At 39.2% G+C, this 15,694-nt stretch overlaps 1 protein-coding gene across 2 annotated transcripts in view; it reads right to left on the bottom strand.

The window, feature by feature from the left end:
• PAPPA (pappalysin 1) overlaps positions 1–15,694 on the bottom strand; it is a 289,767-nt gene that overhangs the window by 50,720 nt on the left and 223,353 nt on the right. For both annotated transcript variants that reach the window (XM_056822169.1, XM_007474734.2), the window contains exon 15: positions 6,070–6,253. In XM_056822169.1, the coding sequence (XP_056678147.1) occupies positions 6,070–6,253 (184 nt within the window). The remainder of the gene's footprint in view (positions 1–6,069; positions 6,254–15,694) is intronic.

Genomic DNA, 15,694 nt, shown 5'->3' with positions numbered 1-15,694 from the left:
CAAATTAGAACCTTTTTTTCACATTATAATTTGCCTTAGAATATAGGATGCTGAAAGATAATATTAAGGCTATAAGGACTATAGACTATGTCAGGTAATAGAACATGGAATTCTAGAGCTAGAAATGACCGTAAGAACCATTTGTCCATTAACTATTTCTCACAGAGGAATCTGATATCTATAGATGCAGAATAACTTGCTCAAATTCACAAGGAGAAGCAACCTTCCTGAGTCATTCTGTCGTAGAAATACAAAATGTTCCCTGACTCTCAGGTCAAAGAATCCTGCTACACTTTTAAAGGGACCTGGAGGGTTATCTTCTTCCCAAACCCCATTTTACATATAAGGAACCTCAAGACTTAGAGAGGAGAGAAGTGACTGGCCCAAATAAGAACCAGGACTTAAGGTGCGTGTTCACAATCCAAGACCAGTTAACTCTTGTCTCTGTATTTCCATGCTTCCTTCTAAAAGAATGGAGAGATTGGCTAGCTCTCCTCAGTCTCAAGAGAAATCTCAGATACTCTGTGGTCCTCAAGTTGAGTTGTTGAAAATCTTTTCAAATTCCAGTATTTTGCTAAACCTTGCTGCTGAAGGATTCACATGTCTGTCATTTCCCAGCATTGTCCATGCCTGTATTAATGGTTCTGCTGAAGATCATTAGTGAGCTGGTGTGCTTGGGTTTTGCCAATGAAATTAAAACAGTGCGTTTGTCATTATCCTGTCAGATAATATATTATGATGAAGCAGCTTAGCCAAAACTTCTCTGGGACAAGAAAGGAGAAGCAACTCACATTTTTCAACATCATTCTCATCACTGACTTCTTAAGGAATGGTGTTGGCAAGTTGCAAGAGACATCCTATGCTAGAAAGATGCGGAGGACAGGGATTCAGTCAGGCTTTGGAAAGAGTTCAAATGCAAGATCACAGGATCTAGAGTTGGAAGGGGACTTGAAGGTTATGTAGCCCAGTCAACTCATTTTATAGATGGGGAAACTGAGGCCTCAAAATGAGAAATAACTTGCCTAAGAACATATAGTTAGTAAGTAGGAAAAAAGAATTTTCAAACCCATGTTTCTGACTTTAAAACTTGTTCCTTTTCCACTAAATCATGCGTCTCCCACAAGGCAACACAGAGCATCTCATCTTCTTTCTTGCCTATTAAGCTGTACTATTCCCTTCTCTCATTCCTTGTATATTTATGAAATTAGTAAGGTGCTTCTCTTCAGTATTTGACTTGTCCTCCTCTTCCTCTCCTCCTCCTCCTTTGCTTGCATGATTCATCCAGTGAGTGAAATAAAGGCCAGTGTCTACCAACAGGGCAGATGCTTCTGTGTTGATGAACTGTTATATTACAAACTCTGAACAGTTTGACGTCAACAAATAGATGAGCCAGCAAGAATGAGAGGGTGATTCATTCAGCTTCCTGCAAAGTGGTGAGGCTTCCTGGGCATCAGGGACTACATGCCCCAATCACTTCCTTTTCTCTTACTTCATTACCTAGTGAGGTTCACTTAGTACCACTGTCTGGAAACCACTGAAGGTATTAGAGCCAGAAATTCTATTATGTAGAGACATGGAGTCTAGGCCATAGGTCAGGCTACTACCCAGTAGCCCATGGCCCAAGTAGGATCTGGAAGGGAGCTTAACAAGAGTGTTTCTAGGGTTATGACCTATTTGTGAGTTTGAAGGAGAGATCTGGCATTTTTTCCCCCTTATGAGTAAGGAATTCAAGTTTATACCATTGGTCTAAGCCCTACAAGGCAGCAAAGATTCCTAATGACAAAAAGGAATAGTTTGACATTACAACAGAATATTTGGAGCCTGGAAGTTGCCTTAAATGAGGTAACTTGTCCAATGTTATACAATTAGAGAGAAGCAAAAGCAAGATTGAAAACTAGGTCCTCTGACCCTAATCCACTGGAAAAAATGGCTATTTCAGGAAAGAGAGGGGCTCCCAAGCCCTATGAGTGAAGGATTTCTGGTATTAGCATAGAGGGGAATTGTCAATTTTATTTATAGAGGCTAAAAGAAAGGCATATCATTGGGGTAACAAGATGATAGACACTAACAGAACACTCAAAAAACTGAATAGAACATTGGAAGAGAAGGAAAGGAAGATAGATCTGGGAGAGAATGAAAAAAGGTCTGCAAGAAGGAACAGAAAAAGGAAGAGAGATATTTTAGAATTAGCAAGAACAAGGGAATGAGGAGGAAGAGCTTCAAATTAATTACTACACTTTAAGAAACATCTACACTCCTCAAGATTCTAGGCCAGGGAAACAGTGTAGACAAAAGCAGATCTCAAGGACTTATAGAAAGAGCTGTCTTTTATGCTGATGATGTACCAAGAGCTCATCACCAGGCTCCAGGGACATCAAAGAGTTAAAAAGAAACTAGGCTGTTCACTTGGCAATTCCAAAAAGTATGGCAATTATTCATTAAAGTTAGACCCTCCAGGTAAAAATGGGGCACATTCTATTTCATTTGGATACTTGAATTGTACCATTTTTTTGGGTACCATTTAAGGGGAATAAATTACTGGACAGTCATGATCAAGTCTATGGTCTGCCAAGAAAGAGAAAGGCAGAGGCACAAAGCAAAAGAGGGACAGAGACAGAGGGAAAGCTGGTGAGATCATCTCCAAAGTAATAATAGTTGTCATTTCTATATAATATGTTAAGGTTTACAAAATGTTTTATATCTATGATCTCCTTTGAACAATGACTCTTTGAAGTAAGCAGGGCAAATTTTATTATCCCCGTTTTTCAGAAGAGGAGACCAAAGCCCAGGGAAACAAAATGTCTTATCTAAGATCACATAGCTGGTAAGTGGCAGAATAAGGATTTGAACCCAAGCCTGCTCCTTCTAAAGTCAGTGCTCTTGACATTTTGCTGAGCTGTTTCTCTCAAAAATATCAGAAGTTTCAAAAAAAAGGTACATCTGCATAGTTCCCTCTTCAAAAGAAGTCCTCCTATGACCCAGCTTTCAAAGTAGCATCTTAAATTGATGTCCTTTGGTGAGCTATGATTTCACCAACTTCCCATCTAAGGGGAGGGATTTGTGATCTTCACCCACTTGATATGACTGAAGAGGTATTGATTTATACAAACATCCCTGCAAGGTCAGGTACTTACAGAGCTTCAAAACACTGTGCAAACCTTAAAGCTATATAAAGTTACAGCGAACACCCTTTTATCCTGGCCTAAAACAAGAATCTTAGGATGTTATAGCTGGAAAGGACCCTACAACATAGAACATCAAAACTTAGACTTTTAGTTACAGAATAACCCAATAAATTAGCCCAATGATACCATTTTAAAGAAGAAGATGAGACCTAAGAGGGGGATGGAAAAAGGAGAGTGACTGGTCCAAGGCCACACAGTAGCAGACTTGGTTCTAACAGTTTGGCCTCCTGACTCCCAGGCCAGTGCTCTGTCAACTTTGGTAAATAAATGATGATTCCATACCCTGAGAAGACAGACGGTTCTTCTATATTAGGAGGCAGAAGATGGGAAGAGTAGAGAAGGTCAGTTTGAGAAACATTAAATCACTGACCTGGAAGGAAAGGAGTGAAGATTCAGGCAACAAGAGTAGAGTAGACTCCTATCATATCTGCAAGCTACAATGAAAAGAGCATCCTCACCTTTTCTTGGACCCTTTCAGAGAGCCTGAGTTAAAGATTTTCTGAGTACCATAATGCCACATGAACTAAATTCATCAAAGTAAACAATAGCACAGTAAGAGTCTTGAACTGGAGAGTCAGGAGACATGAAGTCAAAGAATTTTGACTCTGGAGAAGAAAACCTGAGTTCAAATCCTACCTAGAATGCTCACTGGCTTAGCTGAAGTGCCTGCCCTTTGGGAAATGAGGACAACTAGATGGTTTCTAAAGTTGAACATGTGTGATGCCCGAGTTTTAGGAGATAATTTGACCAACGAGACAAGCTTATTTGAAGTGACAGCAGATTAGAATTGGTAACTTAGGAAAAAAGAAAACTGACCCATGGACTTTCCTATGTAGCTGGGGCTTGTCCATTCTGGGAATAGAGTAGGTCATCTTTACCGACTATAGGCAAACACCATGTTCAAGAAAGCTGTGCCTGTGCTAAGGCTCAAGTAGAGAAGGAAATATGTAAAAGAAAAGAGGAGTTATAAGCTTCCATGAAAGAGGGCATCTAGACACATTTAGGTAGTTATTGCAAAGGCAGGAAGCTTACATTTGGCCCATGATGACTGCCAACACAAGAGGTGCTTTGCAGCAAAATAGAGAAGTATATAGAGGAAAAGCTTGGAGCTAGGAGCCCCCTTGCCACTCTCTTGCCCCCAAAGGTTCAACTGAAGAAGGGCCCATGTGAGTCACCAGATCCCAGTGAGGACACACCTTCCTGCCCTTGATCCTAGCTGGTTCAGGCACTCTTTCCCTAGGTGTTGAAGACAGAGCACCAGGTGGGCTTGACAATCAGTATGTTTCAAGACACCAATCAATCCAAATGGGTGAATCTTCCCAGTGGCATCCATGTGTGATTATTAAGGGAAAGGATGTGAGCAATTAACATAAATGATCAAGGTGATCACTCTCACAGGGACCTCTTTTCCATTGTGGGGGCCTCTGACACCCCCTTGAGAGACAGTATGAGAGAAGGGAACATGGGTATAAAGGGGGCTGGTAGAGAGAGATACAGCCAGGTGGGTGCAAATCATTCTGATTAGAAATTATTATTAAGCAAAATAAAAATGCTAATAATCAATGCTAATTTATACAGCTCCCATCCCCAGGGGCTTCTGATTGAGATGAGGAATGTGATTTCCGTCTGGAGTTATTAATACACCTCAGGTCTTAGGGAGCTCAGATTAGTAGAGAGGATTAGAGAGGATGCTTGTTGGTGATGTTAGCATTCCTGATGGTTTCCAGGCCTCACTAGTACCTCTCCAAGTTGTTACTCTCTCCTTAGCCATTTCAGACCAGGCACTTAAATCAAAGCCAGGAGTCAGAGAATAATGGTTTAATTATACTGAAATGAGTTGAATCAAAGGATTTAGAACTGGAAGGAACCTTAAGGAGTCCTAGCATCAAAACATTATTTTAAAGGTGAATGAAACTGAGGTTAAGTGCCTTGCCCAAGATCACTTTGGTAGTTAAGAGTCCGAAGTGAGACCTGAATCTAGGTGTTCTTTGCTCTTTCTACTGGACTATACTTGCAAATTAGAAAAATGATTTCCTCCTCATATTTCCTCAAGCCAAGGATAGAGAAGAAAAGGTAACACCAACAAAGGCTTCAGGATCAGTCTCTTCTCACCCTGGAGTAATCCACAATTTTCTTCTCTTTAATCTAAAGTCTTCTGATTGCTCATTCATTACTTTGTTCACCTTTTTCTCTTCTGAACCCTAATCTGACTTCAATGAAGGAAAGTAGAATGAATCCAGGCCTGAGGCAAACAGTGACTCAAACAAGCCAGCTTAGTCTCAGTTAGCGTTTTGTGAGTTAGACTAAAGGCTGTTCAATCCTTGGCCCTCAATATGATAGGAATATAGAAGTTAATCTCTATGGGTGACTCCCAAAGTTTCCCAACTTTAGTCAATTCATTTTTAGATCCACCTTTCACTATGCCCATTGTCAAATGGTTCTGGATTCAAAAATTCTTTAGTTTAAGGGAGCAGCTGGGTGACTCAGTGGAGAGAGATGGGCCCAGAGATGGGAAGTCCTGGGTTCCAATCTGAAAGCAGACCCTTCTTAGCTGTGGGACCCTGGGTAAGTCATTTAACCCCCATTGCCTAGCCCTTACCATGCTTTTGCCTTAGAACCAATACACAATATTGATTCTAAAATAGAAAGTAGGAATTTTAAAAAATTATTTGGTTTAGTGTCACCTTGTCAAATAGCCAGACCCCAAAGATAGGTGAAGGGAATACGTATACATAAAAAATGTATATATATATATATATATATGCATATATATAACATATAAATATATACATAAATAAAATGTGTGTTGCTTTCTTTTTATTTTCAAAGGTTTATCAATGTTTCCAATGGTCTAAAGTGAGGAACTATGGGAGACATACAATACCTTTTAGCTGTGCTGGGGGACGGCACTGAAAGGAACATTTCTTGCCAAATGTGGTACCTTCAAGACAGGAGAATGTGGCTGGGTAGACGTGATACTGGTCAGGAATGCCACAGTCCACAGGTTCACATGACACCTGTTTGTTCCACTTGCCCTCAGTGCAAGTAACAGTGATACTAGATCCTGACTAAAAGAAACAAAAACAAGAGAATTTTTAAAGACAAGAAAAAAAGGAAGTAAAAGTAAGTAGATGTATCTGATTCTCTCACACTCTAGAATAGAAACCGGGCAAGATGTAGCATCTGTCCAGTGTGGCAAGTTTTTTGGAAAGTCAGGAAAATAAGGATCTAGTCTTGGTTCTGTCACTAAACACTTGTGTGACTTTGGATAATTCAAAAAAAGTCTCAGGCTGCTCATTTGCGATGGGGACCATATGTTTTTGTCTTACTAACCTCAAAGGATTAAGTGAGACAATGACTCCAAAGTGCCAGGAAGTATTAAAAAAAAGTTCTATAAGTGGTTCAGTGGATAGAGGCCTAAAGGCCTAATGATGGGAGATTCTGGATACAAATCTGGTCTCAGAAACTTCCTATCTATGTGACCCTGGGTGAGTCATTTATTCCCAATTACCTAGCCCTTATCATTCTTACCCTTACCAATATTTAGTATTGATCCCAAGATGGAAAGTAAGGGTTTAAAAATTATTTTAAGCTATTCAAATATATAGGCATAGTAGTTAAACAGCCTGTTTTATTCTCAAGTGTCCCTGAAAGAAATGAGTTGGTAGTATATATGTTAGGACTAGACAACCTGGGCTCCAGATCCATAGAAAATACATATTTAGTAATGGCATTAATGGAAAGCAAACAAACAAACCACTAGATTTGGCAGTAGGATATAGTAAAAGTTTTAGAGTTGGAGTACCTAGATTCAACTCTTACCAATGATACTATGTGGGTGACCTTGGGCAAGTTATTCAACCACTCAGGAACCTCAATTTCTATATCTGTAAAATTAGGAGGAGGTTAAACTAAATGGCCTCTAAAGTCCCTTTAAGCACTAAATCTATGATCCTACAGTACCATGATCCAAATACCAGTTCTACGATCTATTATTAACTGCCTGAACATCATCACATCAAGCTACATCATCTCTCCAAGTTTAAGCTTCTTCCAAAGTAAAATGGTGATAGTAATATTTTTCTCAATTTGTTGCACCAAGTTCTTACAAAAACATTTTGTAAAATTAAAGTTTCACAGAAATTATTTTATAGATGTGATAGTTATTATTATTATTCTCCTTATAATTCTTTACTCTATGCATCCTATTCTTCTTTTTCTTCTATCTCTCCTTCCACTTCTTTTCTTTTTTTTGCTTTTCTCTTCCTCCTTCTTGTCTCCTTTCTCTGCTTTAGGGCTTCCAGGTGTTCCCAGGGGCAAAGCATGGTACCTCTAGGGACTCTTGGAGCTAAAGATCTAAGAGGTCCCCTGGGAAGAATCCCAAAAGGTCTTCCTGACTCAATCCCCCTGACGTTGCTGCTAGGAGATACTGCCCCATTCACTTGGCTGGGCAGCTGTGCCATAAGTGACTTTGGGACCCTTTTAATGAGAGTAGGGTCACAGTTCATTGGCTTAACTCTGCCTTGGGTCATTAGATGCTGTTGTCTAAATTCCCTCTGGGATTTCAGTTGGATGTGGTTAGTCCTCTTCCTTTTCTACTCTAGATCCTAGGGCTGTGGGTCTACCAGCTGGGGCTTCTTCCACAAGGGTAGGGAGTGTGGGGGGTCCCTTCTGGGAGGGAGAGTGGGAGGGGAGAAGGAAATGGAGTGAGTATTCTGTTCAGATATCAGATAGAGCTAATATGACTAGGACACACTGGGAGCTGTCTTATCACTTCACAACCTCTTAGGCTAAATCTGGAGTTCTTAACCTGAGTTCCATTAACTGTATTTTGATAAAAGTATTTTAATAACTATATTCTGATATAATTTCTTCTGTAATCACATATATTTTATTTTATTCCTTTAAAAATATGATTCTGAGGAGTCCTACCAAACTGCCAAAGTCTATCTCTCTGTCTCTCTTACTCTCTCTGTCTGTCTATCTCTCTGTCTGTCTGTCTGTCTGTCTCTCTCTCTCTGTCTCTCTCTGTCTCTCTCTCTCACACACACACACCACAAACAAACAAACAAGGTTCCTGGATTAGATAGATCATCAATGGGAGACCATTCAGGTTTACACAGAAGCAGAAGAAGAATGTGAACAGAGAATGGAGAGTGCTAGATAATTTTCTTTAGGATATTTCCCTTTTATATTCAATAAAAGTGGAATTAAAATTCTCCCACAAATGAATGCTATATGGCTGCTAATCATGAATCATATTATTATGAATTTAGGATTGGAAAGAAGCTTAAAAACTATCCAGTTACAACCCTTATTTTACAGATGAAAAAACTGGAATTCCCCATAGAAGTTAAGTTACTTGCCCAGGGTCACACAGAAAGTGTTAGTGGTGAGAGAGGCAATTTAAATGATTTTTCCAAGCTCATATCATAGGTAAACATCAGAGGCAGGATTTGAACTGAAGTCCTCTAACACCAAAGTCAGTGCTTTTTCTACTATAGCACACATGAGATAATATGAACTTAGAAGAATCCTATCTTTAGGTGATTCAAAATTCAGTGGTAAGACTCCATATTCTTGTAGCATGTTAACATTAGGAAGATTTCCCTGATGCTTCCATTTGCTAAGAGGCCTTTTCCATCTTCAGTTTTCCTTGTAAGGCACTTACTGGTATAAATTTTGAATACCTCCTGTAAAACATAAGCTCCTTGAAGGCAAGGACTCTTTCATCTGTGACTTTTTATCCCTATTGTCTAGCACCATGTTTTAGACTTTGCAGGCAGGTAATGAATGTTTCCTGAATTGAATTAGCTATACTGTCAAGATGATACATGCCTTGGAAAAGAAGTAGCCTATTTACATAAGAACAAAGAAAACAAATGGTTATAGATGAATGATGATGATGATAGCAGCTAGTATTTTATAAAGCAATTTAAAGATTGTAATGTACTTTACAAATATCTAAATTTATCCTCACAAATACTCTGGGAAGTACTATTATTATCACTATTTTACAGGTAAAGAAATTGAGGCAGGCAGAGATTAAGTGACTTGACCAGCATCACACAGCTAGTAAGTGTCTTCAGTAGAATTAAAACTCAGGTCTTGACTCTAGGTCCAGTGTACTATACACTGCACTACCAGCTGCCTAGATGAACTTAAATTTATGAAATAGTGGCAAAATTCATAGGAAGACCCTTATTGTAGCAGATAGCTCCTCTTTGGAAAACTGATAGGAGGGGCAGTGAGATATGATGGGGAAAATCCTCTCCCTGGTGTCAGAGGACATGGGTTCAAATCTCCCTTCTAGTGTCTAACACCTATGTGACTCTGGGCCAGTGATAAACTCTGGCTATGTTTCTTCAACTCAAAAGTGAGTTAGATGAGGTGGCTTCTGAGGTTACCTTTAGCTTGACCTCTTTGGACCTATAAGCAAACAAGCTGAGAAGATAGACAGACATAGGTTGTTATCCCTATCAGAGGAAAGAATATCTGTGTTGCTAAGTGTCTGGAATAATTATAGTGCTGTATAAGATTTCCGTTTTTGCTTTTGTTTCTGTTTTTTTAATGGAGAATTCTCAGTTACATTGACCTGCTTCACTGACTTAATAAAAAATAAATTCAAGTTTCTTTAGATACTACAATTAAAACAATGTATTGGCATATTAGTCCTGGACTCCCTTTATGAAATTGACTCTGAAACATTATCTCCTTTTGTACTAACACATTCTAACCCTGTTCAATTTTTATCTCCATAACTTTTTGTAACAATCACATTGTACCCACTCTGCTCTGTACAAGCTGTAACAGTCTTTGGACAAATGTAACAACATTCTGTACTAGCCCTGGATTTTATTGAGAGGTCACTCTTCTAATTGAATGAAATTGGAATTTTTTTTCCTCTCTGTTCCCATGAGCAGAAGAATCTGAGTCTCATTTTGTTGTTGTTAACAATAATAGTAATAATTCCCATTTATAGAGTGTGTTAAGGTTTACAAGAGAGACAATGTGGAATAATGGCTGAGGGTTCCTCAGGGAGATCTGAGTTTAAGTTTCACCTGACATATACTGAGTATTATCCTAGACAAATAATGAATATTTTTAGCATACAGTCACCCCATCCCCAACAACTTTCTAAGACTAAGATACAGAGAAGTTGATTTGAATTGACAGAGGAAATTTTCTCACAAAAAGTTCTTATGCCCCAATAAAATCACACATGCAGAACCCCCAAAAAGGTGTTTTACATAGTAATTTGTGAAGTACGTAATATAATTAGTATTATTTCCAAGTTACTGATGAAGAAATAGCCTCAGAATGATGCAATGAGTTACTCATAGTCATATGGTATCACAATTTGAACCAGGGCTTTTGCCTCTAGATTTGTCCTCTTTCCAACATCTCATTTCTGACCAGACTACAAATGTAGTTCCCAAAGTACACTATGAACAGCCATATATATGCATATATATATACATATATATATAAAATCTCTTTTGGCAGGATAGCAGGACCATAGATTTGACTCTGTCTCTTCCTCAATTTCACCAATAGCTCTCAATTATAGAGAGTGGGACAACTATAGGGAAGTTTGCTAGGTGAGTTAGACTCAAGGGAGGCAAAAGAGGTAATGGAAAGATGAGTAAGACTTACAGAATAAAAGAAGCATGCCATTCTAAAAATATTCACTGTCTGAAATCTAAGGAAACTGAGAAAGATATTGGAGAAGCAATACGGCACAAGGGAAGGAAGAACAGATTAAGAGTTAGATGACCTGGATTCTAATTCTGGCTCTACTACTCACCAGCTATGTCACCTTTATAAGACTCAGTTTATTCCTCTGTGGAATGAGACGGTTGAACTGTGCCAAGTCTAAAGACTCTACAGAGACATTCTATAATTCTCTGTAAGATAGGTGTAGTAAGGAGAAAAAAAAGTTTAAAAAGTCAATAGAATAGAGATGGAAGCAATCCAAACCCCAAGAGAAAGATAGTGCTTGGAGGGAGGGAGAAGCCACTGGAAACAATGCCAAATGAGTGACAGTCATCACCTGTGGCCTTGAGGGTTTCATTGAGGAGAAAGGCTGGCCAAATCACAGGAATTTTGAAATGCCAAACATTGATCTGGGATTTTAAAAGCAAAGGATTTTTTTTTCTCAAGCACACATCAAAGGGACTTGGAATTCCTCAGTGCCAAAACACCCTAATTGTTTCCGTAGGAGTCTGGACCTGCCTGTATTTGATACATGGATATGTTCAGAAAAGAGAAAGCAGCCAATGGCCTGGAAACTCCCATGTGGGCACCTTTTCAAAGGCAGAAGCATTGTACAAATAGGTCCTGCCAGTAGCAAGTTACAATGTCTCCTAGGGCAGTGTAGGACAGCAGCAACAAGACACTACACTGCCTTGGGCACAGAGCCTACGTCAGAGCTCTAATGCGCTATAATCCCTAGGGACCTCCCATTCCCATACTCTGTTTCTATTACCTACTAGATGCACTGCATCATACAAAAGCAAGCCCAACCAATCAACAAGTTGGTTTATTCATGCCTGGTTGAGTAATCCAATGAAAAATTGTTGGAAAATCTTATCAAGTCATAAATCAGTTATAGAAGTGACCTTTGAGATCATTTGGATCATATATTAGAACTGAAAGGGACTTTATAAGGTAACCTGACCTAGTCCCCTCATTTTACAGATAAGTAAACTGAGTCTCAGAAAAGTATGGGGAGATTGACCCAGGGTAATGTAGATGATGCATTACCAGATCCTCTGCATCTAAATCCAGTGGTCTAATTTTCTCTTTCCTTTTCTGTTGCACTGGCCTGGTCTCACTAACAAGTTGTATTTTATTGTGGCAGACAAGCAAGCAATTAAATGATAAGTTTCCATTTCTTAAGTCCCTACCATGTACTAGGGGCTGGGGATACAAAGATAAGACTGAATTAGTATTTGCCCTCCAGAAACACAGAAGCCTCATGCACAGATATAGGTATATGTAAAATAGACACCAGGTAATTTTGAAGGGAAGGCATATCAATTGAAGAAATCAGGAAAGGTTTCAGGTAGAAGAAAGTTATAATTCAACTAAGTCTTGAAGGAAACTAGGCAATCAATAATATGGAGATTAGGGATGTGTCTGTATGTAGGGGGTCATTTTAAGCATGGAGGACAGTTAGTGCAAAGGTATGAAGTACCATGCATAAGGAGCAATAAGAAGGTCAATTTGACTGAACCACAGAGTAGATGAAGTAAATTTTGCTATGTAATATGGCTAGAAAGAAAGGTTATGGCCAGGTTCTAAATATAAAACCACAGTGGATTCTAGAGGTAATAGGGGAGCCACTGTATTTATTGAGTAGAAGATTGGTCAGATCTGACCTTTAATAAAATCAAAGGTTTTTGATTTAGTCAGGAAAATACACACACACACACACACACACACACACACACACACACACACACAATATTTAATGACTTCCCATACCTAACAAATACAGCTCAAACTTTTTTTGGAGGGTTTGGGATGAACTGGCCAATAAAAGCCCAGTCCTTGGTGCATGTATAGTACAGAATGCTGTGTCTGGTATCAATCCACAGAGAGCTTTAGTGAGCCTATTTCTGAAAGTCTATGATGGAGGGGGTCTCTCTTTACCTGTCTCAATTCAAAGGGCACACACGCATGTTGTGACTCTTCCCAGTTTTCTACTTTGGGATGAAAAACTTTGTTAATGGCTTAAGAGCTATAATTGAGAGAATATACAAAATGTATAAATAGACAAACTCTTCTGTCTCTCTCTGTCTCTGTCTCGATCTTCCCTTCTTCCCCATCTTCCCTCTTTCTCTCCTCTTTCCCCATTTTCCCTTCCATCTCCTTTCCTCCACTTTCCCTCCCCTTCTCCTGTGAGCAAAGCAAGACATGCTATAAGTCTCTGTTTGGAAAAGTCATAGCAAACAACTGCATTATCTCCCTATCTGCCCTGCCACGTGGCAGCATCTATTTTTTCTTTCTCTATTGTCTTGATTCTTTACTGATTTTAGATGAATAAGTATCAAACAAAGCTAATCCCTCTTCTGCATGATAGTTCTTGAAATATCAATTATAACCACTCTATGTATTTGCTTCTTGCACCGTAACATCCCTGGTTCCTTCAACTGGTCTTCATATGGAATGATTTTCAGTTTTGGCATGCTGGTTCTCCTCATCTGGATGCATTCCAGTTTGCTAACATCATTCTGAAAATGTGGTGCCCAGAATGGAATACACCATTCTATATGTGGTCTGATCAAGGTAGAGAATAGTGGAAGAGTCACATATCTCATTCTAGAGACCATTCTTCTCTTAATGCATCATTAATGCTTTTGGACTGCCATGCTGATACATGTTGGATTTGTAGTCCATAAATCACTCCAAGATCATTTCACATGAACAGTACCTTGATATTTCTTTTCCATCCTGTTCTTACATGATTAAAAAAAATACACAGTGGAATTTAAATTGTTTCAATTGTTTACTTTTGTTTTCTCATTCTGGTTTTTCAAGATATTTTTAGGTAATAATAACTCACAACAACTAGTAACTGGAGTATTTTAACAGTTGGAAAGTACTTTCCTTGAAGTAATCTTATGAGCTAGGTATTTAAAGATTATCTCAATTTTGCAAATTAAGAATCTGAGGCTTGTAAAAGCTGTTACTTGTCCAGTGGCACACAATTAGTAATATCTCATGATCAGGATTCAAAACTAGGTCTCTTCTGACACCAAGTTCAGCATCCTTTCCACCCACAATGAGGTATCCTGATGCTGAATTCTCATAGTCATCCAAAAAACTGTCTTTTTTGGCCTCATGTCACCTATAAATTTCATGACCATACTATTCTATTTATGCTTTCATCCAAGTTGTTGATGAAATAATTGAATCAAACGGGTTTGAATTGAGTCTCGGGGTTTATTGCATCCTAGACACCAACCTATGCCTTCTTTTTTTTTTGTTATCTATACCTTTATTTTAAAACAATATCTATTTTACTAGGATTTTTAAAAACATAATCGCCTAATGATTTCCTGCCTGTTCTTCAGCATGACATCCAACACCTCTTCATCCATTTTTTCAAGGAGGTGATTGGACTTTTCTAGGGTACTGGACTGAGAAAAATAGAATTTTACGGATTTTCTGTTTGTGTGACTTGGAGGTTTTCCATTCTATCTTATAGAAGTTCATTAAACCAGTACATATTCCTGATAACTCTCACTTTTTTCCAAGACATTTCTTCTTCAGTGGCAAGGAAGCCAGACCAACACCCTTGAATTTCAAGTCTCTGAGTTTCCAGACTAGACAGGTCGGTTTCTGAGAACCAAGAAAGGTAGCATTATAATAACAATACTTGAAATTCACAGAGCTTTCAAGTATTTTACTAGTTATATCATATACTGATGGATCAGAGTTTTGCCCATGGCATAAATGTAGCTGTTCAAGGACCAACCTCAGGTAATAGGCCCTGTGGTAAGGTGGCCACTTTATTTAATTCCCATTGGAAAGGACGCCTGCAACAATCACCAGCTGGCCAGCTTCAGCTGACATACCAAAAGGAAGGTCTAGGCCCCTCACCACACTATCTCCTCTGTGTTACAAAGAGGCCACATTTCATGGCTGACTGAAAGGGAACAGCACCATCTCTTGAGTGACAAACTGGTCTAGAGGGCCTGGTGTTTTCTCTTGGAGGTCCCTGCTCTCAACACTGACCTCGGTGAGATCTGAGACCACACAGCCTGAGGTGTGATGGCGTCAGCCTTAGCTGTTGTTTTCTTTTTATTAGTTGTCCTTTGGGGGATGTGGATGAGGGGAGGACCATGAATGTCACCACCAGCTGGTATGGCTCCCCTTTGTTCCTTCCCCAAATGGGTTTTGCAAAAGGAAAGGTGTAAAGTGAAAACTAAGGAGGGGGACAGAGGCAGAAAGACAGAAAACGAGAAAGGAGGAAATAAAAAAGAAATAATGTAGAGGAAAGTAGGAAAGAAGGGAAAAGAAATGAGGAAAGGAAAAAGTAAAGAAAAAATGAAGAGGAATGAAGGAAAAGAGGGATGAAAGAAAGAATGGAGGGAGGGAAGAAAAAAAGGAGAGGAAGAACTATATTCTGTTCTGTCTCCAACTTCCCACCACATCGGCCAGTGTTGATTAAAACAACTAATACTTAACCAAAACAATAACACTCGGTTTGAGAGGGGGTGTATTCTAGTAGAGGAGACTTGATTAAAGCCACACCTCCTTCCCATGGCCTGAAAATTGTGCTTTCTTCAGGAGATATTTCATGTGTGAAGTTTCTTTCCCTTAAAAATGCACAGCTGCATGCTCCCTTCCAGGTTCTCTCCTACCACTGCCCACTACTGTGCTCCTAATTGAGCCCACATGAGCGGCTGCTTTCTTTTCCTGGCATGATTGATGATGCCTTTGCACAAGGCAAAGGCACTGCTGGGTTTTAAATAACACCTCTCGGTTGGAGCAGCATC

Source organism: Monodelphis domestica, chromosome 1 (genome assembly GCF_027887165.1).
Source record: "Monodelphis domestica isolate mMonDom1 chromosome 1, mMonDom1.pri, whole genome shotgun sequence".
In the NCBI taxonomy this organism is placed as follows: Eukaryota; Metazoa; Chordata; class Mammalia; order Didelphimorphia; family Didelphidae; genus Monodelphis; species Monodelphis domestica.
Note: the sequence above shows the minus strand (reverse complement) of the source record. Positions and strands in the feature narration are given on the sequence as shown.